Source organism: Rhinatrema bivittatum, chromosome 5 (genome assembly GCF_901001135.1).
Source record: "Rhinatrema bivittatum chromosome 5, aRhiBiv1.1, whole genome shotgun sequence".
Classification (NCBI taxonomy): Eukaryota; Metazoa; Chordata; class Amphibia; order Gymnophiona; family Rhinatrematidae; genus Rhinatrema; species Rhinatrema bivittatum.
Window position 1 is genome coordinate 116,203,745 of NC_042619.1, and position 25,312 is coordinate 116,229,056.

The 25,312-nt window shown below is 40.9% G+C and overlaps 1 protein-coding gene across 1 annotated transcript in view; it reads left to right on the forward strand.

Annotated features, from left to right (window-relative positions):
- SLC25A15 (solute carrier family 25 member 15) overlaps positions 1-24,620 on the forward strand; it is a 36,101-nt gene extending 11,481 nt beyond the window's left edge. The window contains exons 2-7 of the mRNA XM_029602768.1: positions 10,986-11,112; positions 16,467-16,725; positions 18,125-18,262; positions 20,655-20,827; positions 21,777-21,935; positions 24,329-24,620. Of these exons, the coding sequence (XP_029458628.1) occupies positions 11,058-11,112; positions 16,467-16,725; positions 18,125-18,262; positions 20,655-20,827; positions 21,777-21,935; positions 24,329-24,459 (915 nt within the window). The 5' untranslated portion in view covers positions 10,986-11,057 and the 3' untranslated portion in view covers positions 24,460-24,620. The remainder of the gene's footprint in view (positions 1-10,985; positions 11,113-16,466; positions 16,726-18,124; positions 18,263-20,654; positions 20,828-21,776; positions 21,936-24,328) is intronic.
- The last annotated feature ends 692 nt before the right edge of the window (positions 24,621-25,312 follow it).

A 25,312-nucleotide genomic window follows, 5' to 3' on the forward strand; every position in this document is an offset into this window, starting at 1 on the left:
GGTATGCTGTTTGTTTCTAATTTTCTCATCTGGGAGATATAGGTGGGGTAAAATAGCAGATCTGCAGTGATTTTGGAGGAGAAGATTGTAGGGTGGCTCATTCCTCCCAAGGGGTAGGACTGTACTGAGAGTTAGTGGATGGGGTTTCTCAGAGCCTTGAATGGGTTTAGGGGAGGGGATATGGAAGGGATATAATTATGTGCTTGCAATTGAAGAGTGTGGGTTAACTGTTCTCCATAGGATTCAAGGCGTGGAGAGTTTTGGGGTGGATTAGGTGGGTTCACAGGACTCAGTTGTGGGGCTTGAGGACGCTTGGGCTGTGAGATCATACCTATTAAATTTGTTTCACTTAATGTTAGAGGGTTGAACTCTCCTTATAAACTCCAGCTATTATATAGCAAAATGGTACAGCTCCAAGGGACTATTGTATTTATGTAGGAGACACACCTGAGGAAAAGAGATGAACTTCTCTTATCTTCCAAACGCTTTTCACATCAGTCTTTCTCTTCTAACTCTCCAGGACATTGATACAGTAGGGTGGGAATATTCATTGCTAGTACTGCTTTAGTTTAGATTTTGGTGGTTAAAAGGGATGAAGAGGGGAGGTTTATAGTGCAAGCAAATATTAATAATTGACTGTTTTTATCTTAGTTAATGTATATTGCCCAAATGTGACACGGATTAGTGTTGGATAAGGTTAATAAACAACTAGTGCACTTTAGGGGGGGGGGTAGTATAGTGGTGGTGAGAGATTTTAATATCCCTGGGTGCTCTTCTATGGATAGCCTTTCTGGAGGAGCTGGGGTATCAAAACAGAGATTATCACTTAAGAAGTTAGTGGACAATTGGTGTCTTAATGCATACCTCTAGTAGAAATTCTTCTTTCTATTCTCACCCATACAACTCCTATTCGAGGATTTACTTTTTTCTGATTAAAGAATTGGTGTCTGGAACTGTTAGGTCCTATATTGAATGTATAACTTGATCAGATCATGCATCTATATGGTGGAAAGCGACTGCTAAAGACATGGACAATGTGTGTCATTTCTGGAAATTGAATGATTGTCTTATAAAGAATACAGTATTAGAATTCAGAAGTGCATAGACTATATTGTTACCAACGATATTGAAGGAACACCTCCCATCATTTTGAAAATGTTTAAAGGTGGTGACCTATAGACTTTTGATCAGTCTAGGAACTTACTATAAAGAGAAACTCGCACTTTTACAGGAACAGAAGCATAAAGGTTCAATAGCAGTAGGAAAACTGGATAATGTTCAACACAAAATGGGATTGCTTTTCATCTAGACCTAGTTCAACAAACACACAATGAATTGGAGATAAAGCTGGGAAATTTATTGGCAAATAGATTGAAGGGTAAAAATCTCGATCCCAAATTGTTCATATCAAAGGCAAAGAATTGGTTGCAATTGGAGAATATGACTAAGATCTAGGTTTGTACAAATCTATGAGGATCTATAATTAGTAGAGACTAAGACATCAAGGGGGAGGATATAAGCATATATTTGGAGGCTATACCTATGCTATCCAAGCAAGTTGGATAGCTTCCCAAGATCCAATCTCTGCCTTAGAAAATAGGAACCAATCAACATATAGTGACATAATATTACAATCTTTATTAATATCAAAGAGAAAGTTCCAAAGAACTTTATGTTCAAAATTTCACAACATTACCCCAAGGAATACCCATCTAAAAATCCTAACCCATTATCATACACCATTCATACCTACTTACACACACATTCTCCATAATACCTCCCAACATTAAAATCGCTCAAATTTTGCTCTTATTCTCAGAACGAATTTTTTTACATGCAAATAAATATTCTCATTAACAATACAAATCTTCAAAATAATTCTGTTCACAAGCAGAGAAATTCTATTTCTCAAATATTCCTTCAATTCCTCTTCATCCTCTCAATATGTTTTACCTTTTTCACTGGCTTCTTCAGGAGAACTTTAAAGAATTTCCTGCTGCTTATACACCTTCAGCATGTTCATTAATGTAATATTCCTGTGCAGGTTTTATCTACAACAATTAACTTTTTTTTTTTTAACTGAAAATATATTCCCCAACAGAAGATAGGAAGGCAATTAAAAACTTAAAATTGGGGAAAAGCTCCTGGCATTGATGGATACACTCCTCTGTCTAAGAAGTATGTTGACATCTTGGCAGATCCCTTGGTTTGGATGGCCGCTTGGACTTAGGTGGGCCTCGCTGGGTCTCCTGGAGAGTAAGTATAGAGGTGTGCCCACCAGTAGCAAGGGAGCGCGGTCGGTCACTAGACTGTAGGCCTGGAGTATCAGAGAAGGCCAATACAGCAAAGGCAATGATAAGGCAAGGGACAGAACCAGAATCAAGGAGATATGGTCAATGGCAGCCGCGGTCAGGTTCCGAGGATTAGTCTGAGGGAAGTCGGCCAAAGCAGGAGTCAGATACTAGGAATCAGTCAAGTAGTCAACGAAGCAGAGGTCAGAATCCAGGCAGCGATCAGAATGGTCAATGAAGCAGGCAGAGGTCAATACCAGAGAGTCAGTCTGAAGGTACTACCTGGGGAGATAGGGACAGAAGGATGCTGGAACACGGAGGCAAACTAGTACACATACAGTACCAACCCGATTTGCCCAGGCAAGGAAGTGCAGGCAGGAACTTCCTTAAGTAGAACGTTCAATCAGGATGTGCCGTGGAGCTAGGACCTACCCCATGCCCTACAAAAGACTGTGCGCGTAGGGGCATGGCCAACGCCACGGAGGACGCCGAACTCGGACGTAAGGCCTGGTGCACAGTGGAAGGCCCGCAACCACCGCTTTAGGACACAGAGGCCTGGAGGAGCTCACAGCTGCCGCTGGGGAGGCCAACCCGTGACTTGCAGAGGAGCTAGCGAGGTGAGCAGGCCTGTGCGTGGGCAGAGTGTGGACAGGGTGCACAACATTTATTTGCTTGGGAAGCAGATTTAGGAGAAAAATGGGATAAAGAAAGGTGGAATACGTGGTTTCAAAGAGTAAGTAGGCATTCAATCTCCTCTTCCATGATAGAAAATGGCTATAAGATGCTATTCCGCTGGTATCTCTGCCCCTCCAAATTAGGTTTAGCAGTAATCTGTTAGAGGCAATGTAATACTATTGGATCACTTTTCCATGTTGGTGGGGCTGTCCTAAATTAGTGCGGTTTTGTGACAATTTTTAAAGAAAAATGCAGGTGAGATATATATTAGGAAGTACTGTTTCTATGAGACCTGACATTTGGCTCTTGGGTATGCCAGATCGCCATTTAGACACAATGCAACAAAAGTTGCTGACTTAATTAGCAGTTGTGGCAAGGCTGGTTATAGCAGCCTGGTGGAAGTGTAGTAATATTCCAATAGTTCATTTGGTAATCACCAAAATGAGGAAAATACAATATATGGAGAAACATTCAGCTATTGGAGAAGATCATCTTAGGGAAACACCTTGAAATTTGGAACCCTTTTCACTTATGGATTAAGAGGATCTATGCAAACTGACTTCAGTTTCTTTACATCCTATGATTGTTACAAGTTGTTCTAGTGGTGGGTGGGAGGGGTTGATAACTTTTGTAAGTCAGGTTATGCATTGATATACTTTCTATAACTGATGTTAGTACATGTTTGTCTGTTTTTTGTTTTTTTTCCCTATGCTTACAATATTTTTTTTGTAAACATTATTGAATGTTCAATTAATTTCCCAAGTGAACAGAGGTTCACACAACCTCTACATGGTACAAAGTCAAACGCATCTTCTTTCTTCGATGTTTAATGCAAAATTTACTTTTTGCATGTTTTCACACAAGGGGGCTCAAATGGGGGGGGGGGGGGGGGTTGCCCTTCGGGAGGGCTGCCCTTCGGGAGGGCTTGAATGATCATTAAGGGGACAGACCAGAGGCACCGAAAACGTTTTTACAATGGAGGGAGCATGGCACAACTTAGTCGCGTATCCCTGTCGGCGAGCCCAGAAGAAAAGCAGTGTTCATTGTGGTGAGCCCAGACATGGGAGAAGCCACTGTGCTATTCCACAGCCCAGAAAGATTTGTTACCCTCAGACTGCGAGCCTTGTAAGAACTCCTGCTGGTGCTAGGCCCTTACTTAGAGATTGCAGCTCCTGCCCACGTGGGGGAAAATAAGTGGTGATGTACAGGAGGGCAATGGACAGAGGGGAGAGAAGGATGAGATGAGGGAGACTGCAGACAGTGTGTGGGGGGGGGGTTTTGTTTTTTAAAGTTAAAACATGACAGAGAAAAAAATACAAAAATAAAGAAGAAAATAAGAACTAGTAAAATCAGTAAAAATATACAAAAAGTGTTGGGCAGGGTGGGATGGGAGTTTCTCAGCTCCTAAAGAATGTATTCAGCTTTAAGTGCTGAAAAGCAGAATGTAAATCAAATCAAACTTTGGCTGGCACCTCTTTGAAAAATGTTCCATCCTTATTTGTCTGTCTGGGTGTCCATGTTTGTGTCTTGCAAGCTGAAAAGAATCAAAATGGGACTTTGTCACTGGTTAGAAGTGTGGCTGCCTGGTGGCTTGCTGACTGGTTGGCAAGAGAATTTGCCACCAGGCTTGGAATCTAGGATACCCTTCACGGGTGGTGTGTCCGTGTATATCACGATATAACTCGACTTGGAGGGGGAGGGGGCAACCAGTTGCATGCATGGAAGGGAGACAACTACTCAAAAAATTTGCTCATACCGTAACAGACTGAACATGGCATATATAAATGTTTGGACGCCCTTCCAGTTGATTGATTAACTTTTCCTTTCCGCTTAAAGAAAAAAAAATGTTCACTGACTCAGGTCTTCAGTTGACAATTCCATGGTATAACAAGCTCACTAAATGCTTCCCGCTAGCAATTTCCACTGTCTTAAACATTATTAAGAAATTGAACTTTTCATAGAACTATTGAGGTCAGGCCAAGATCTAGCAAACACTTTTCTTGCACTTCCAGAAGTGCCCAAAAACTGGTCAGATCTGCAAAACAGAACCCACAGATCACTGCAAATGACCCGCTGACAAGTTTAGCTGCTATTGGAATAGCTGTTCACAGTACAGAATAGCTTATAAAACAATGACACTGGGGAACAATTTTTAACACAATTCCTGTTTGAGTTTGATTTTTCAGCTGTTTTAGACTTAAATAGGCATGCTGATTTCAAAACTGCAGTTTTCTTCTATCACGTCAAGTTTTGTTTTTTTTTTCCTCTACAACCTATCTTGAGCCTGGATTTATCAAAATGCACTAAATATCGCATGCAATAGGAAAAGGGGCATGTTTATGGTAATAGGCTGTTTATCGCAAAGTGTGCTATCTTAGTGCTTCACATAGGTATTACCTTAAAATGGTATGCTTCCTTCTTGGTCAGCAACGCCGGATACACCAGGTATCCCTGTTTTCTGTGTAGCATTTTCGTGAGAAGCATTGGGTGCAGTTGAATTGGCCTCCCAAGATCTGACCTCAAACCTGGTGATCCAAACATTCTACATGAGCCACTTGTTGACAGAACATTATATTCCGACCTCTGCACATAACTTGAGTCTCACGAAGCAATTTGTTAAAGCTTTGCCAACTGAAGGAGACTGTTTAAAGTATCTCATTTTGGCATTTCCTAGCCTGTCTTTTGAAAAGATAAAGGCCGGTGTGTTTGAAGGTCCACAGATTCGGCAGCTCATTAAAGATGAACACTGGGGTCATTTTTTTTTTTATTATTCAGATGTCAAAAACAAGTGTCAGATCTAACTCAACAAATTGTGTTCCCTTGTGTGTGATCTGCATGGGAGAAGTTTCAGAAAAACTTTTTTTTTTTTTTTTTTCCTACAAGCCTATCACAAGTCATCTGAAGTATGCAACACAAAACTTTGATTAAGCCTGAATCTTTTTGGAACAAAGTGCTCTGGACTGGTGAAACAAAACATGAACTGTTTGGCCACAACCACACAAGATATATTTGAAGAAAGGGTGACAAACACTAAAAGAACACTTTGCCAACCATTAAGTACGGGGGTGGTTCTGTTATGCTTTAGGGTAGTGTATTAGCCAGTGGCACATGAAATATTGGGTGAAAAGAATGGATTCAGCTATCAACAATTCCTAGAAGCTAATGTCTTGTTTGTGAAGAAGCTGAAAAGAGGTCGGATGTTTCAGCAAGAGAATCTGAAATGCACCTCTAAAATCAACCATGATGTACTTACAGGCAAGAAAAATGATAGCTTTGGAATGGCCTTCACAGCCCCAGATTTTAATATTGGAGATCTGTAGGGAGATCTCAAAAATGCAACGAGACTTAAGAATATTTCTGAGCTGGAAGATTGGAAAAAATTCCAAAAGCGATAGATCTTAGTTGGCTACAGGAAATGTTGGAAAACTGTCCTTTCTGCCAAAGAATGTTACAAAGTACAGATTTAAAGGATGTCTAAACTTTTTTTTTTTTTTCTGCATGTCATATCCTCTGTTTTATTTTCAATCTGTTAAATAGTAATTTTGCGTTAAGTTGCAGAAAGATATACACACAGAGGTTGTGTTTAGATTCTGTTCACTTAGAGATTCATTGAAACATAACATTTGACTAGGGGTGCCTAAACCTTTGCTACAACTGTACTTTTGCTTGAATTTCGACTAAATGGTCCCCCCCGCCAATTCATATAACATTTTTGATGGCAGAAATTCCATTTTTTTTTTCTTGTACGATGTGAGGAGTTTCTTGGGAGTGGGGTTTGGGTTTTTTTGGAATTTGTTGCCAGAGAATGTGGTTTAGTGCAATTAATGTAGCTGGGTTTAAAAAAGAGTTGGGTAAGTTCTTGGAGGAAAAGTCCATTAACTGCTATTAATCAAGTTTACTTAGGGAATAGCCACGGCTATTAATTGCATCAGTAGCATGGGATCTTCTTGGTGTTTGGGTAATTGCCAGGTTCTTATGGCCTGGTTTGGCCTCTGTTGGAAACAGGATGCTGGGCTTAATGGACCCTTGGTCTGACCCAGTATGGGAATTTCTTATGTTTATTTACATACTATTTTTTTTTTTTTGGGGGGGGGGGGCTCTCTTATGCCATCTCCTTATTGGTTATATGAGGACTACCAGAAAGACATTCTGATATAAATGTTTGTTTTTGGGTGTGCTGTGAATGGACTCTGTAGTTTCCACACTGTTCTATCTTGGGATGAAATTTTGAATGCAGTAAATTTATATGCTCATTTATGGCACAGAAGACCTAGAGTTGGGTCACCTGCTGGAGCTTGGTCAAATCATATAGCGATTGCATTAGTTTAGATTCTTTTATATACCAGTAACCCTTTCAAAGAAACTGCAAAAGGGTGTACAAAGTTGGTGTGTTGTGTGGGTTTTGTTTTTTTTTAATTTATATTTATTTATATATATATATATATATATATATATATATATATATATATATATATATATATATATATATATATATATCAAACTACAGCAAAATCTTATCATACTGTCATACAATACATCAAAAACACAAGCTAAAAAAAAGTCTGAGTGGCAGGATGGTAATCTGAGCAGAAGAAAGAAATGAAGGGCTCAGCTTTAGATTTTATTTATAACATTTCTATCCCTCTGATCCATAAATCGCAGGAGGTAACAGAAAATACACAAAATGAAATCAAACAGTAATAAACAATACAGTATAACAAAGCCAAAATGAAACGGTGTCGAGGATCCTGTACTGCATTCAGTGTTGTCCTTTTGGCAAAAGCCATGGCAAACCAGATGGATGAGATTTCCCTGGCAATCAGTAAGAGGAACCAGAACTACTTTAGCTAATTGTTTTGTGGAGGGGGAGAGAACCAATTTAAAAAAAAAAAAAAAAAAAAAAAAAAAAGCCCAGACATCTCAAACTTATGAAGATGGTGTTTCTTATGGAGGAGGTGGGGGGAAAAGAACTCTATTTTTTTTTTTTTTTTTTTTTTTTTTTTTTTTTTATGGGCCACAAGTTCTATTTTTAACAAAGTTGTAATTTTTCATTAACCTTAGTTTAACACAGACAGCCTGCATCGTTTAGGTAATGTGTTGGAGCCACACTCTATAGCTGCGATGGAGGGGGAGTAAGACCTGCCTCGGCAGTTTTGTATTGGCACAGACAGAAAATGCAATGTCAAAGTGATTGGATGCCTGAAGGACACCGGTTCTGAAATCCAAAAGCGTAGCCTCCAGAATGCTGCCAGGTCAATTGCACCTAGAATGACCTGCATCACGAGTGGGATTGTGTAATTTTAAAGTTACACATTTTTTTTTCTTTAACTGTTTAATAGAATTTGAGGGCAGATAAGGATTGTAAAGGTCATTTAGTTTGTCCACTTTACTTCTGGGGCAAGTGCCTTAGCCGGGGCTGGTGTAAAGAATATCCTAACCAAATCGTTGGTTATGCATCCCTTTTCCAACTTAACTATTGGCAGCTGCAGCACAGTGCACTCTCCTACTAGTGACAATTGTTCTAACACCATGCTCCCTTCTTTAGCAATATTAGATCTGGTACACCACAGTCTGTCTTGTGGTGGCAGGATTTTGGTGCTTTAGGTAACCATCCAGTTTGCCTAATGGAAGCACCAGCCCTGGCCTCCAGATCCCAGCTGATGTGTGGCTTTCTTTTTAGTTCTTTACTAGCAGGGCTCACCTACGCATATCCCAGGCTTTCTTGAAGTGTGTGTGTGTTGTTTGCCTCCATCTCCTCTAGTGGGAGGCCATTCCATGCAACCACCACCATTTCTATGAAGTATTTTAAGAACATATGAAAATACCATACTGGGTCAGACCAAGGGTCTGCTATTATTTGAGTCTACCCTGTTAGAGCCTCATATCCTAACTTCTTGTTCAAGACATTCCTTTCTGCTGAAAGATTTTAGTTTTCCTGTGCATTTATGCCTTTTAGAGGCATTCATATACCTCAATCGTATTGCCCTGCTCTCCTCTCTCGAGCAGTGCTTCCCCCAACCCTAGCCTGGAGGCGTACCTATCCAGTTGGGTTTTCAAAATTGCACAATGAATATGCATAGAGGGAGATTAGCAGATGCTGGGTTTCTAGCATATCTCATGCATATTCATTGTGGCAATTTTGAAAACCTAGCTGGATAGGTATGCCCCCAAGATAGCGTTGAGGAAAATGCAGCTCTAAGGTATTCATATTTAGGTCCTTGCTTCTCATCTCCTGTGGCTTTTGGTACCCCTTTTCTGGACCACCTGTACTCTGTCCATGGCCTTTCAGAGACATTAGCTAGTTTGTTCTCCTCCTAAATTTCAATCTATTATCTAGTAATATACTAAAATAAATAAATAAATTTGACCCATCCAGTCTGCTCAGTTATTGCTGTGCACACTGCAAGGATATATCCCAGCTACCAGCAATAAAGCTTGACCATTTGTCTATCACTCTTCCTTATCCACACACTAAGATTTTGTCTTCCGCAATTGTACATCCCTGCCTAACCACAAAGCTTTGTAATTTTAAATAGCTACAACTACCTGTCTGGCCATTGCCCAAGCAGACTAGTGTTTCCCAACCCTGTCTTGGCGGCACACCTAACCAGCCAGGTTTTCAAGATATTCATAAAGAATATGTATAAGATATTTCCAGGCATTGAGACCTAATGTATTCAAATCTTTCATATTCATTGTGGCAATTCTGAAAACCTGACTGGGTAGGTGTGCCTCTAGGAGAAAGCTGTGAAATAGCTGGATTTGTCTATGTGAGAACCTATATTTCTGCTAGATCTTCTGGTTATTCTTGTACATACAGCCTTTTTGATTAGTTTAGTTTAAGCTGTGATGATGGAATTAAACTAGATCCTAGCATGGCTATTGCCTGAACATACAGCTTCCTAGGATCCCTAAGTATGAGACTCCGCTACAGGCCTTTTTGATAACATCATACACCTATGTGTTTCTAACTGGCTGCTTGACCTCCCTAACTTATGTAGGTTCTCTATACTCAGCAGGCAGCATCTCATGCAGTTGCAGTAGTAATTCCTAAGAATCTTGGGATCACTGTTTCGTCTAAGCTGTGTGCATGTGGGCTCGTACACAGCAAAACAATGCACATAAGAAATCCCAGTATTTGCATTATACTGGTTTGTACTGTACAAACTTTAACTCTGCTTTATAAAAAGTTGCAGAAAAAAATGTTTGCATACATAGCCTTTCAAACATTAGAAGTTGAATTGCTTGGGATATTTGTCTGCTGACTAAAGCTGAATCTACCTAGTTCAAGATCAGGGAAAAACTAGGGCATAGCCTGCAGACTTGGGAGTAGGGGGACAGCTGAGCTATAGTAAGTCTAATGCACTGTAAAATAGCAGTTGTATGGAAAGCCTCCTCAGTCAGATCTGGGCTTCCTGACCTGACAGCCTTTCAAGGAGAAGGTATTTACTGCTCTATAATGCGCTTTAAGTCATATATAATTTCAGTTCAAAAGAAGAATTGTGGATTGTCCTGGAAGCCCTACATGTATGTTTATAAGCCGCGGTTCAGTTCTGTTAAGTGTAACACTTTGCGGGCCAAAATTGAGTGGGTACACAAAGTTGCTCCAGAAGAATGTGTTGCCTGCAGGCAACCCCTGCAGCAGGCTCCTGACTACTTCAGTGGCTGGCTTGTAACAGCAGGGGAGGAGCTGCTGTATGGAGGCCACACGAGGACAGAAGGGCTCCCTATTGGGGTTATGGGTCACTGTTTGTTTGCAACTAGATCCAGCAACCTAATCTGCAATAATCAATGTTGACAGTGAAGTGAGACACCGATACTTAGGTAAGCTGCTGCCGTTGCTCAATGTCCAATAGGAACTTGGTGGGAGTAAGAACAGAGTTTGCAAACTGGTATAATTATCTACATCATTGCACTACTGCGACAGATAGATCTATCAAGTGCTAGATGACATAAGACTTCTGGTAAATAAAAGTACCTCCTTTTTATATAGGTGTGATTTTTATTTTTTTCCCTTAGAGCGATGTCCTAAGCCGTTCCCTGGACTGAGAGATTTCCTGTTCTGCTGAGACAAGTGAGCCAACAGGAAACATGCACTTGAATCCTGCCCTCCAGGCTGCCATTGACCTCACAGCAGGGGCCGCAGGTAATGCTAGAGTAAATTTTTATTTATAAAATGTTTTATGCCACACATCAGCCAAAGCCACCACGGTGGCTTACAAATAACATACTTTTAACAATCAAATGTTGTTTCTTACCGTTAAAGAACTCTGACCATGCTAATCTGTGTTCCTAAAATTAAGGACACCTCTCTGTGGTGCGCTAATAAGGAGGCGCTAGAGGCAATAGCACACCCCTAGCGCCTCCTTATTAGCGATAGAGGTGGCTGTCAACGGGTCCGACAACAGACGCTCTATTTTACCAGTGTCCGGTTTCCGAACCTGCTGACAGCCACAGGTTAGGAAATGGATGCCGGTAAAATTGAGCACCGTTTTGCTAACCATAGACTGGCGGGCAGATTTTTAAAATAGAGCTTTGGTTGTTGGACCAGCTGACAGCCACCTCTACCGCTAATAGGAAGGTGCTAGGGATATGCCACCTCATTTAAATACAGAATCGCGCACCCAGGAGAGGTGGCTGGGAGAGCAAGCGCTCAACACAGAGCACCTGCTCTCCCACATTTCTTTCTGTATCTGCCTGATTGTGCCTGAATTCAACATGTCTCAAATTTATTTAAACAATCATGTGCCACCATCACAAGGGCCATGGGTACTAAATAGTATACTGCCCCTGTAGACACGAAATGGAAGCAACCTCTTCTTATATCTAGCTCATGGTGCACAGTGTAAATATGTGTTACTGCTATGTAGAGGAAGTATTAGATTAGGTTTCTGCCAATGATGGAAAAAGCACAAGTCCATGAGCTACTTGTGATTTTTATTTATTTATTTTTTAAATTAAAAAAAAAAAAAAGAGGTTTGACCCCTAGGCCAAAGCCTTCTGCAGCAGCACATGATCAAGCTGGAGTTAGTCGAGGGCAGTTCTCCATTTTTAATTTACTCTGATATAAATGGCTGTTCTCCCAGAGCAGCACAAGTAGCTTGTTTGCTTGCTAAAGCTTAACTGTTTCCGTTTCCTCACTCTCCTGTAACATGCACCATGGGGCTGGTTTTCTTTGCTTCATGCCATTTTCCCAGCACTTCACCAAAAACTGCAGTAGCCAATCTGTGGGGTGGGTTGGGGGTATACAGTGAATAGCCCTCAAATGTGCATCTTTACACATTGGCTCTTCTGTGAGGTGTGTGTGGTATGGTGGTGTTTTTTGTCTAATACCCTAAAACTACCAGATAACATGATGGGGAAAGTCAATACCTTGAAGTTCAAATCCTAGCAAGGCTTATGTTGAAATTATTTGGAAATGTGAAAACTCTGTACTAACTAAACTAACATTTTACATTGGCATAAGTTTAAAAAAAAAAAAAAAGTGTATCAGATGGGGCACACAGTGTGCCTGTTACTCTGCTGTTTCTGTCTGCGTCATCTTGCTGCCATCATCCTCTGTACCTCATGATACCACTTTCTGAATTCAGATGTCAAAAAGACAAGCAAACATATATTTGGGGGTATTTTTTTTCCTCAAATATATAATAGTTTTCAGAAAACATCTGTCTAGAGTTTAGGATCACATGAAAGTATTGCAGCAGATTCTTGTTCCAGATTTGAATCGCAAATAATATTTTGTAACAGAACTGGACTTTGCTTGGAACAGTCAAACGGTGGGTAGGCAGCTTGGGGAAGAGCCTGTACCAACTGCAGACAATCAGAAACTCTGTGACACCTGCAGATCTCATATGTACACTTTTTTTGGTTTAATTTTTTATTAATTTTAATAGGCTTGACAGTTAATAGCAAATCTCTCCCGTGTTATGCTAAAGTGATCTAAATTATAAATACCTTGCTGCTATAAAGCCTTCCCCCCCCTCCCCCCAAGCCTGAAATACAACTGTATTGCAATTCCATGGAAAGTTCAAGAACAAGAGGTCACGGTATGATACTAGAAGGTACGCTTGGCAGTAACATTAGGAAATATTTATTCAGCGTGGATGCATGGGGAGGTAATAGAGCAAATGGTATTGAAATTCAAGAAAGGATCCTCTGGGCTTATCCCCCTGCTTAATGATAGGAAATACCTGCATTGTAACTTGCCTTGAGCTTGATTTGGAAAAGGCAAGTAATTTTAAATACAAAGTGACAATCCCCAGAGCCCAAGTGGGTCCATAGTATTATAGTTGGAAGGGAGAATAAGCATCCTAAATGCAACAGACAGGCTTTTTTATCTGCTAGTATAATCTGCATTTCTGTATTACAGAAGTAACAAGTACAGGGGCGGATTCCGGGTGAAGATACCCCGTGGTCTGCAGAGTGAAGCCCTGTCGCGGCTGTGCTCGGCAGACCATAGCAACCGGCTCACCGGGGGGATGCCTGATCCCCCCCCCCCCATAGGCCAATCCGCCCCTGGACAAGTATACTGAGGTAATTCTAAGTATAGTCTCTCTTCAATATAAACTACTGCAATAAAGAAAAAGTCCCTTATGTATCCCTTTCCTACTGAGTCCAACAGCTGTCTGTTAGGCAGAAGTAGAAAACATATGGAAAGATAATTGAAGTTTTTGGGTTTTTTGTTTTGTGTTTTTTTAACTTGTGTCTCGTACATCTGCTATGAGGCTGACAGCAATAAAGAGCTGCCAGTATTACCAGCCTGTAATGTATTATTCTGAAACCTATTCTGTAGAGCCAGCAGACCCTGCACTGTAGCCAGACTTCCAGATCTGCAGGCTTATATTCTAGAACATAAGCCTTCCTAAAGCTTTGATAGCTCAGTGATCTGCATTTGTGGACTACTGCCATAAGATTAGTCTTCAGAATAGGTGCTGACCACTTCTTAGCTTTCTCACTTCCTCTTCTGGTATCTATTGTTAGGTGTGACTCTGTCCTATTTATGGTTCATTATGTTTTTTTGGCATAAAAACATGGCCATACATTCTCGTCATGCTTGGCAGCTTGCAGGATGGCCACACATGCTGCCTCTTTCACCCTTGATGCAGTCACAGCCCCACTGCAGTAGACGCTGCTTGCTCCAGCTGCTCTATGAATGGGGCAGTCACATTCAGACCACTGCCCATGCTGGCTTCCTCTAAGGATGCACCCACGCATGCTGTATGGTGCCCCACAGCGGGAAACTGAACAGCATATCCTGATGACATTAACACATTGGAGCTATTTCAGCCCAAGCCCCGCAGTGCTTCCTTCCCTCAGCAACAGGTCTCCTGGTGCCCGTGTGCCTTGTTTGTTTCTCTCCTCGCCTCCTCCATGCTACTTTCCTTGCCTTTGCCTTGTTCATACTTTGTATCACCTGTCTTGTTTTCTGACTCTAGCTGGTTCTCATCTCTGCTGCCTGCCCTGACCTCTGCCTGGACTTGGATTATCTCCTCCTGGATAGCCTTAGGGACCCACCTAAGACCTGCCAGAACACAAGGGCTCAAACTGTGGGGGAGGTGCCTGGTATAGGCGCAGCTCCAGTGGTTCCTGTCCAAGGCCTTCTCTACCAGCTGTTGGTGCGAGCCTAGTGGACTTGCCTGCTAGGTGGCGAAAATTGTACCACAAGCACAAAGGGTCCACCTTTCCAGCCAGTGTTACACTAGTTTCGAAAGTTTTCTCCTGAGGCTGCTCTGTCTGTATGAATACTTTACCCTTGTGGGGTTCTGATAAGGATGAGCACATGAACAGCAGAATTTATTTGGATTTGTAATGGTAGAAGTGGCTAAGAGGAGCTTTCAAGAAACTACACTGGGAAGTAAGTTAGAATGATTATGAGGAATCTTAATGGATTTGCTTTAAAGAAGGACTAGGTCAGGTCCTGTGTGTTTTTGTTTTTTTTAAGTACTACTGCTTTCATCTATAAGATTTCTGCAGAGCTGACAGTGTCTCTCTTAGTTATAAAGTTTTAGTTGCAAGGTCAAAAGTATTCCATCATTTTGTTTGTGTTTTTTTAAGTGCTATGGGGTGGTAGAGAACATAACGCATGTTCCAAGAGTCCCCCAGTTCATCCATGCAAGAGGATAGCAAAGCCTTGAAGAGATACAGCAGGGTTTGTTCTGATGACGGTTATTTGCACCACATTGTCAGTTCTTTACTGAAGAACTGATCCCGTTTCACAAGTAAACAGAACTAAAGCAATGTCAAATTTTAAAATAACATTTCTACACTTTTTTTTTTTTTTTTGTGGGATGGTTCAAAGTGTGACAATCGAGCCCAACAGCGAAGGAGAGAGCAAGCCCCTGTCCTCTTATATCTCTCGTTCACAATAGGAGCAGTCGAGTGAAGGATTCCCGGCAGGAGAGGGGCACTGCACCACTGCCACCAATGCTATTTTTTTCCCCTGGGAAGGGAGAGGGACCACTTAGAGGAGCCATACTTCAGCCCACCACCACCAGTGCTTCTCTTCTGAGAGGGACTCCAATCTCTTTGGTCAAGATTGGCCAGTTCTACAGGAAGGACTGAATTTTGAGGCTGCAGCTGCAGAATCTAATGTGCATCCTGATTATAATTCCCTTTATCTGAGGAAAAAGAGGAGGAGGACCCTTCAAACCAACTATTTAAAGCTGACCAATAGAATATCTTTTGTATATACCAGATGTGGAACTGCCATGAGTCCTGTTCATCACCTTTCATCTCTGGTTGGAACAGTGACCCAATAATCACACTGCATATATTGGCGGTTATCGCCAAACCAAAAACCTTTTTTTTTCTCTTTTTTGCAAACCTGTCTTGAACCAAAGGCCTATTCTTAATTTGCCAACATCACTAGCAGCCAGTAAGAAATGTCTTCCCAATTTTAAGAGTTTCTGGAAAGCAGATTCACATAGCTCAACAAAAAAAACAGTTTGAAAGTCAGTTTAAGATGTTTTAAGTTCCTATTGATCCAACATGTGATCCTTCCCCTGGGCACTCATATTTTCATTATACAGAGCTATCAAATAAGACATATCTGTAATGATGATGCCATATTCAGTTTAGTCTGTTGCATCTTTCTTTCTCCTTACTAATTCCAAGGACTTATGTATGAAGGGTTTCCCATCTTTGTATGCTAAGAAAGATGCCTTTGTCCATTTAGCCCTAAATTGGTGATAGGCTTGAAAGACTGCTAACTGATTTAAGAAATTTGCCTGTGATGTATTTGTTAATCCATGTTTAGCAAGTCCATCCTCACTGCATACTGGACCTGCATCTGACAAAGTGGACTCACTCCTCGAAAGCTTATGCCTCAAATTGGTTGGTCTAGAAGGTACCACCTACCTCATGTCATTTTTTGCCTCACCAAACTAACATGGCTAACCCTCTGATGCTTTTACCTCAGCACAGAAATGGAAATTTTATTTTCTTGTATATACACTGTCCCCCAGCCCCAATAAATGACTCTAAAACACTATATCTCATCAGGTGGAACAGCTTGCGTGTTGGTCGGGCAGCCCTTTGACACAGCAAAGGTGAAGATGCAGACATTCCCTAACTTATACAGAGGACTTACCGAGTGCGCTGTGAAGACCTACAAACAAGTGGGATTTAGAGGCTTCTACAAGGGAACCAGCCCAGCGCTGCTGGCTAACATAGCCGAAAACTCTGTGCTGTTCATGAGCTATGGATTCTGTCAGCAAGTGGTGAGGAAAATAGTTGGCCTAGACAGGCATGCAGCACTAAGGTGAGGGAGAAACCAAAAGATGCTTTCTTCAAAAATGTTTTACAATTAACTAAACTTCTTTTCAGTAATAACACAAGATGGGTCATTCTGTATCAGCACCCACAAACAATGATTTGGTAAAAAGTTCAAGTCCACAATCTTTACAAGGTGTTCATAGTGTAAAGGTTTTTTCTTTATTGCCTTATTCAAGGGCAACATCTCAAGGAGTAATGTTCACTGTCTTTTCCCCCCGACATGGAACGTGTTTTGATTAACTGCATCAGGAAGGACCAAATCTAGATTTAAACACTGGGAAATCACGATAAATAGACTAATGCACACTCTCTTTAAACAGCTAGAGTGAGGAGTCTTTGTAGAGTAGGGCAATAGTAATTCAAAGAAGACTTTTAAAGTCAGAAAGGTCTTGGTACAACTTGGGAACGCCAATGGTGGCACTGCAATCCTAGGTTGTACTGAGAGAATGGCCAGTCCAGGTCATTAGGCTATACCTGGCAGATCCCAAAGAGTAGATGCATTATTTTCTGCTCACTCCTGGGTATAAGTGACTTTCCCAAGTCTACTTGCTAATAGTTTTCTGCCAGGAACTTGTCCAAGCCCAGCTATATTTTATGCCTTGACAACATCCTCCAGCAGCAAATTCCAAAGCTCAGTTATGTGTGGAGTAAAAAAATATATATATTTTTCTCCAATTTTATTTTAAATGTGCTACCTGCTAATTTTAGGTTGCATCCTCTAGTCTTAATACTATTTGAAAGGGTAAACTGTCCCTTGTATACCAGTTCCACTGTTTATCTCTTCGCCAAGCTGAAGAGCCCTAACTGGTTTAGCCTTTTTCCATAAGGATCTTCCATCCCCTTTTTATCATTTTTGTTGACTTTTTCTGCACATTTTCTAGTTCTGCTATATCTTGGACTAACCAGAATGCCAGCGTGAGTGGAGAGAAGACCATTATTTGTTGTGGGCCGGATTTTAAAAGGGTTACGCGCGCCGGGCCTATTTTTAAAAGGCCCGGCGACGCACATAAAGCCCCGGGACACGTGTAAGTCCTGGGGCTTGCAAAAAGGGGCAGGGGTGGGATCAGGCTCCTGGCACAGCACCCTTATTTGCTGTTGTGCCAGGGATCGCGCTCCCTCTTTCCCTCCCAGGCCAATTTTAGAGCGGCCTGGGAGGGAAAGGGGGAAGGCAGTGCGGCTCGGCACGCGCAATTGTGCACCCCCTTGCGCGCGGCGACCCCGGATTTTATAACATTCGCGTCAGCACACAAGCTTTTAAAATCTACCCCTGTGTGTGGTGTGGTGATTTTTTGCCTCTCTTCATAATGGCCCTTACTTCAGTTATACATGCCATGTCCATGAGGAACCTGGAATAAGAGGGTGCCCTTTTGGTTTTATTGTTCCAGTGATCTGCACAATGCCACCGCGGGCTCTTTTGCTGCTGCATTTGCCTCTTTAGCCCTCTGTCCCACGGAGCTGGTGAAGTGTCGTTTGCAAGCAATGCATGAGATGCAGTTATCTGGGAAGATAATAGAAGGGCATAAGTAAGTAAAATTGGCTTTCCCTTCAGCTTCCTGTGTAATAATGTTCTACTTTTTGTCCAGGGTAGGCTGACATTTTTTGCTGGTGTGACAGGATGGAGAGAACTGGATTCTTTGCAGTTTGGATTACTTTTTCATTCAACCAGCATGGTGATTTCACAAGTACATTGTACCTGAGCTTTAGAGACTAATAGGTGTTCCTCCATTGGATGAGGAAGCTCAGCTGCAACATTGCCTTTGTGAAATAATTTCATGGTGATCTGATTACTGTGACCTGATTTTTATGAAAGGCACATGAAGATGATGTTCAGTTATGCCATTGGATTCTCCAATTTCATGTTTCAACCATCAGCTAGATGGCTGCTTTAGTTTTGGGGGCATGTGTGGAATGTTCCTCTCTGGAACATCTTCAGTTTGATATCAAGTGCCTTGTGAGGCAGACACAGCTCCCTGTTTCTGGATCCTTTCTGCGTCACCCTCTCGGAAGGAGTTTTCTTCTGACTGAAATTAATTTACTTCCGCTGCTGAGATGGCTGCAGATTTCTAATGGGAGTGTGACCATTGTGGCCTGCAGATGGGAGCTCAAGGACTCTCTGGCCAGGTCTTTGAGCACAGAAATGAAATAAATCCTCAGGTGCACTTGGATGCTATTCACCCACTGATTCTATCATCCAAATACCATTAAGTTTTACAACCTTGGTGTGGATTTGTGCTGGGGTAAATTTTCTGAGAAGTAGTGCTAAATATTTTGTGGCTGCACTTGGTTACTGTCTGCAGAGTAATGGGCTATATTACATATGGTCTGGCTGATTATGGACTGGTATTTTTTTTTTCTTGTCAGGAACCAGTGGTGGTCTAGGCTAGCCTGCAGAAATGAGACCATGATAAGTTGGTGCTCCTAGAGTCATTGCAAAAGGGATCCTAGAATAGTTTCAGAAGCAATCTTCTAATAACCCTATGGGTAGCTTACTCCTTGTGTGTCAAGGTAGAGAAGGGACTGTTGTACTAACTTACTAAGGATGCAGCTCCACAAAGTATACGGACAAAGGTGTCCCACAGATGAACCTAGCTAACAAACTCACCCTCACTTTGTAACCTCTTAGTGTCACATGTGAGTTACATAAAAGTAGGACTGAACTTGGTTTCAGTTAATTTGATAATGCTTAGCATTTCATAGTGAGAGCCTGTATCTATGATCCAATTCTCCAGCTTAATGGCTACCTCTGAGAGAGCCTAATGGTTCTCCTATTAAGGGTTTTGTGGAATAAGTTTTCTCCCATTTTGTGTCTTGAGAAAAATGTTTTAGTACATAGGGTGCTTAAATGGGATGATATTCAGGAATCCCAGTTACAAAATGATGCTTTATTGGAGGAGATCTAATCAGTTGCTTCAACATATTTAAGCAATTCAGTGACCTGATAGACTGCATGTTTAAGAACAAAAGAAATTGCCATGCTGGGTCAGACCTTTAAGAGTAGTGTAATGTCGCTTTCCTGCAACCAATGATATTGATGGAAGAAAATATTTTCACATTGTGAATGTATAAGAATTAACTTTAGAAACTTTCATATAATGAGGAAGTCATTCCAAGGGATGTATTTCTAAATAAAATAAGGCGTGTGGCCATTCCTGTGTGATAGGCATGAATTCATTCTGCTCATAAAGCATCCAGGACCATATATTATGTATGGAAATTTTTTTTTTCGACTGGCAGGTTCCTTTTGCTCTCTTTGAACTTCTAGCTGAGTTGGAACCAGGGTTTGGATCTGGTGCCATGAGCATTCATTTACAATTACATGGGGATTTTTTTCCCCCTTATTTTCTCTCTCCTCCCAGCATGCATTTTATTCCAGTCATTGCAGTGATAGCCAGGACTGGTGGAACTCTGCAATCATCTGCCCTGAATCCGACCATCAGGTGTCACTCTTAAGCAAGGCCCATGACTCCCTCCCAAACTCCCATCAGAGCCTGTGAATTCTGCTTCCATGAGAGACCTGAGGCGGGGATTAAACCAGGAACCTTCTGACATTAGTTAGATGTTATGACTGCTCTTATATTGCCTCTTACATTAATGATTTCCCTAACTTTTTTTTTAAAATAGTGTGTGTAGTGGTAAGTGTTTTGTTTTGGGGTTTTTTTGTGTTTAATTTTAGAAATCTCCTGAGAGAACAAGCTGTTTAATGTTAATTGGTCAGCCAGTTCCATCAACACCATAAAATCAGGATCCAGCAACCAGGTATAAGGGTTCCCAGTGCAAAGGCAGGAAAGAGCCCCCCGCTATATAAATTCATTATACGTTTTCTCATGCAATGCATGGATAGAGCTCCCTGGTGTGTTGTACTACTTGCACGAGTGCTGGTGCCAGCCATGCTAACGATATCTTCCCTTCCGTTAGTACAGTTTGGTCCGTGGTGAAGAGCATTTTCCAGAATGAAGGCCCACTGGGGTTCTACCATGGACTATCAAGTACTTTACTTAGGGAAGTGCCTGGCTACTTCTTCTTTTTTGGTGGATACGAGTTGGGTCGTTCATTCTTCACATCAGGAGGGAAATCAAAAGATGAGCTAGGTAAGCCCTTTGGGATGTGGACTTAGCACTGCGATTTTCTTAGAAATTTTAGGCAAGGGAAAAGAGCCTCTCATAACCTACTGAACTGGATGGGTGTGCCCTGGTTTGGCTCTGAATACCTAGGCTGATCTTTATTTTAATTTCTTGCTTTCTAGGAAAGTGGATTGGGGTTTTTATTATAACTGTTTATCTTTTAATTGCTGTATATACTGTTTGTATTTTTTTTTTTTTTATTGTACACCACTGCAGGGGGATTGTTCATATCCCAAAGGCTAGGCTTTTAAAGTATTTTAATACTAGTTTTTTGTTTTTTTTTTGTGGTGTGGTTTTTTTTTTTTTTTTTTTTTTTTTTTTTTTTAGAGCCTCCCAGTATCCCATTCTTCTGTGGATAATTCTAGACCCTCTCTCGTTTTGTCTGCATACTGAATATAAAGAGTTCCACAGGTCCAGATTAACAGATGTTGAAGGAATATAAAATATTTATTAAAAGATGGAAGATAAGTAGTCCTAGGCTCTAGCACTGGAGATGAGAAAGGGATATGTAGAGACAAGTCCCTAAATTATATTTATAACACAAACTCTAGGCTTCATCCTACTGGAAATTGCCCACCAGTATCCATCTTGAAGTATAGAATGTCATGTGACTGAAATATTCAGTAAATTATTGTATAATAAATTTCATGTAGTTACATAAAATGACATTCTAGAACAGGGTTGGGCAATTCCAGTCCTCGAGGGCCACAAACCTGTCGGTTTTAGGATATCCTAATGAATGTGCATGCAAATCTCTCTCATGCATATTCATTAGGATATCCTGAAAACCAGACTGGTTTGTGGCCCTCGAGGACCGGAAGTGCCCCACCCCTGTTCTAGAAGGTTTGAAGTGTTCATTCTGTGTATTCTCGCATCTCACGAAGTTGCTTTCTTTTTTTCCCCCTCTCCACATTAGGAGTCCTTCCCTTGATAGTGAGTGGTGGCTTCGGAGGCATTTCTTTGTGGCTTATAGTTTTTCCAGTGGACTGCATCAAATCTAGAATCCAGGTTCTCTCCATGGCGGGGAAACAAGCTGGCTTCATGGGAACGTTGGCAAGCATAGTGCGAAACGAAGGTAAGCCCTAGTGACGAGCCAGCCCACGAGCGCTTGGCATCCTACGGCAGCAGTTCTGGTGCTGCTTTTCACCGCCGTGCATGGAAACGGCGGTCATGTGACTATATGATTTCACTAAAAAGGAAAAAAAAAGATTATTCTTGTTCCCAATAACCAGCCTATTGGGAATGGTTCACAAAGCCATGAGATCACAACAGATCCCATCCTGAGATCAAGCGCTGTGTAACTTGTACCACTGAGTATACAGTGCACAGTGCTGGCTGCTTACCTAAATCAGACCACCTCCCACATCTCAAGATGTGATGAAACCAGTTTGAAGCACTTATATTTTTTCAGTGATAGAAAATGCTTAGGGATGGAGTCGTACAAGAGACGTAGCTGCATTTCAGCAACATTTATTGAAGTTGGTCCAGTCTATGAATCAATTTGACTTTTACTGATCCAGCAGATTTTCATATACATGCACAATATGAAGCAGAAGTAGTCCTTATGAGGGCTTTCACTTTTTTTAGTGGAAACCTAGCACTGCTTAGAAGGGTAGCTGTGAGGGGGAAATGAGCCAATGTGTTATGACCATGTAATAGTAACTGACCTAGCAAATGCTGTTTGATTAACTTTGAGAACCCAGGGAGGTACCCTAAAGAACTCAAATTGTCAAGAAAGCAGATAAAGGTAGAGCCCACTAAATGGCACCAATGGAGAGCAAGAATCAGCTACATAAGCAAAAATGTTTTTTGCCTTGTCCTATATTTGTGACATACAGGTTAGAAAGGGATACGTTAATAGCAAGCCTGTACAAATGAGAGAGAGAGAGCCTATCTTAAGACAATATAGGACAAGATGGTAATTTAGAGTGCCTTTCTCTAGAAAAAAAAAACACCTCAGCCCAGTTTCACAGGTTTATACATTTTGGAGTAGATATTTTAAAAGGTGCCTGCGGTTCCTGGTGCACAGATTTTATAACATGCGCGTGCATTGTGGAGGCGCTAATCCCCAGTGGGTTAAACGGTGCACTTGGCTGAGCGCACTGTATTGCATTGATCCCTTTGTGCGGCGATACAGTCAGGCCTCCCCAGTTCCCTACCCCCTTCCTAAGTAAAATTTGTTTTTTTTTACTTACTGCTCCATTGGAGCAGAAGCATCTTGTGCGCAACTGCCGGTGTGTGCTGTCCTAATCAACCTCCTTCCCAGCCTGCCCCTTTTTCAGGGCCCGGCAATTGTGCGCATATCGGCACTTACACGCGCAGGGCTCGGCCATGCACATAAGTGCCGAAATTTGCACCTGTGACTTTTTTTTTTTTATTAGGGTTCCAATGGAGAAACACATTAAACAAGATGCAACTGGAATTTATAGCTGCACTTCCTGGGCAAAATGCATACTGTCTCTCAGAATATAATGCAAATTTAATATAGACTATATTACAACTAAATATGTTAATGTTTTAATATGTCAAAGTAGTAAAACTGATGTGGACATCTGATGTTGCCAAACCAGTTAAAGACTAAACTTGTGCATACTGTTGATATGAACCTGTATTTTTTCCAAATAGTTAGTTAGATATCTAACTTAAATACCAGATATGATGTACCTTTTTATCATGAGGAGAAAATTTATTCTGCTAATAACGTTCTGGATTTCTGCTCCACCCATGGTACAAGTATATTACATTGCAAAAGTGGTTATGAAAGTATTTGGGAAAACTTGAGGAATCCAGCAATAACATTCTTTCAGCTGGGCATTTTATCTAGAGATCCTCTGGGAGTGCATTTTACCTTTTTGCAATAGTGCTGGTGTTTCCATACCAAGCAAATGTTTTGTTTAGAAGATGGATGGGATGAACTTTTCATATTTACATTACATTTTGAGGAGATGTCACTCTGGTAATGGGCAAAATCTCAAATACTATTGTGAAAAATAGCGCTTACCAGTTTTTGGGTTTATTTAGCTTAGAAAAAAAGATCAGTGGTGGGGTTTTTGTTTTTGTTATTAATATAGCAGTATTCATGTCCATAACAAGCAGTTAGTAAGAGGGACACTGTGTCAGCTTTCTCCATTTCCATTAAGGACATGACCAGAAATTGTAGCAAGAGAGATGGAGCTTGTCTTGTTGTTTTCAAGGGTGGCTAAGTACAGAATAAGTTGTAGAAGGAGGTGGAGTATCAAGACATGGAAGGCTTTTAGCAAGGAGAGAGGCTGTATAAACAGCCTTTCTAGCTCATCCTTGCTCTGATCCTAAGATTCAAAGACCTTAAATCCAATCTGTAGTAGAGGCCTACCATGCAAAACATGCTGGTGCCTGTTCAGAACATAACAGCAGTTACCACAGCTGGGATGCTGTTTTTGTATATGGTAAAGTGTTCTGAATATCAAACTATTCTTTAATTTTTTTCAGGGATATTAGCCTTGTATTCTGGACTGAAGCCTACCTTGATCCGTGCGTTCCCTGCTAACGGGGCTCTGTTTGTGGCCTATGAATACAGCCGGAAGATGATGATGAAACAATTTGATGCTGATCCTTACTGAACCCTTTCAACAGATTCAGTCGAGCTTTCTGAACAATTATCTGGCTCAGGGTTTCATTAGTGCATTTCAGTAATATGCTGTTATTTATTAGGGTATTTTTTAACTTACCTTTTGCACATATGAAGAACCTTGTAAAAATATATGAATTTTGTTTAATGGTATAGACTGATTTTTTTTTTTGATTTTTTTTTTATTTTTTTTGCTTTATCCTGTCTGGTCTGCCCCTTTCTTTTAATTAATATTTATGAATGTTTCATGCTGGGGCCAAAAAGGTCTTATGTTCTGTTTTGGGGTGGGGACTGTATGCTATCCACCACTGCTTCAAGCATTATTTAAATATAGCACAAAAGTGACCAGTTTACAGAATTATGTCATATTACATTTGTAACAAATTGGATTTCTTTTTTTTTTTACATTTCTAATGATTTGTAAAAATATATATTTTTATTTAGATTAGAAACCTGGTAAATTCCATTGCAAAATGTGCTCTACCCAATTACATATACAATGTAGCTTTTTAAGCTTGGGACCAGTGATCCTACCTCTAGGTTTGTCCCTCCCTTTTTTTTTTTTCTTTTTCTTGACGTGCAACATCCTAGGTCACTAGCTTTAGAGTGAGCACCTTTTTTATATAAAAAAAAACAAACAAAACCTAAGGAAGAGCCTTGGTTTAAAAAAAAAAAAAACCAAAAACAAACTGTAGCTGCAGTTTGATTTTCACATCTTTACTCTGCTTTCTAGTCCAAGTTAGAGGCAGCTGCTGCAGATTAGAACCAACTTTGATAAAATCCAAGCTGTGATCTGTTTCTTTCATGACACAAATTTGTGAAGGATTTGCTGAAAATGCATGTGA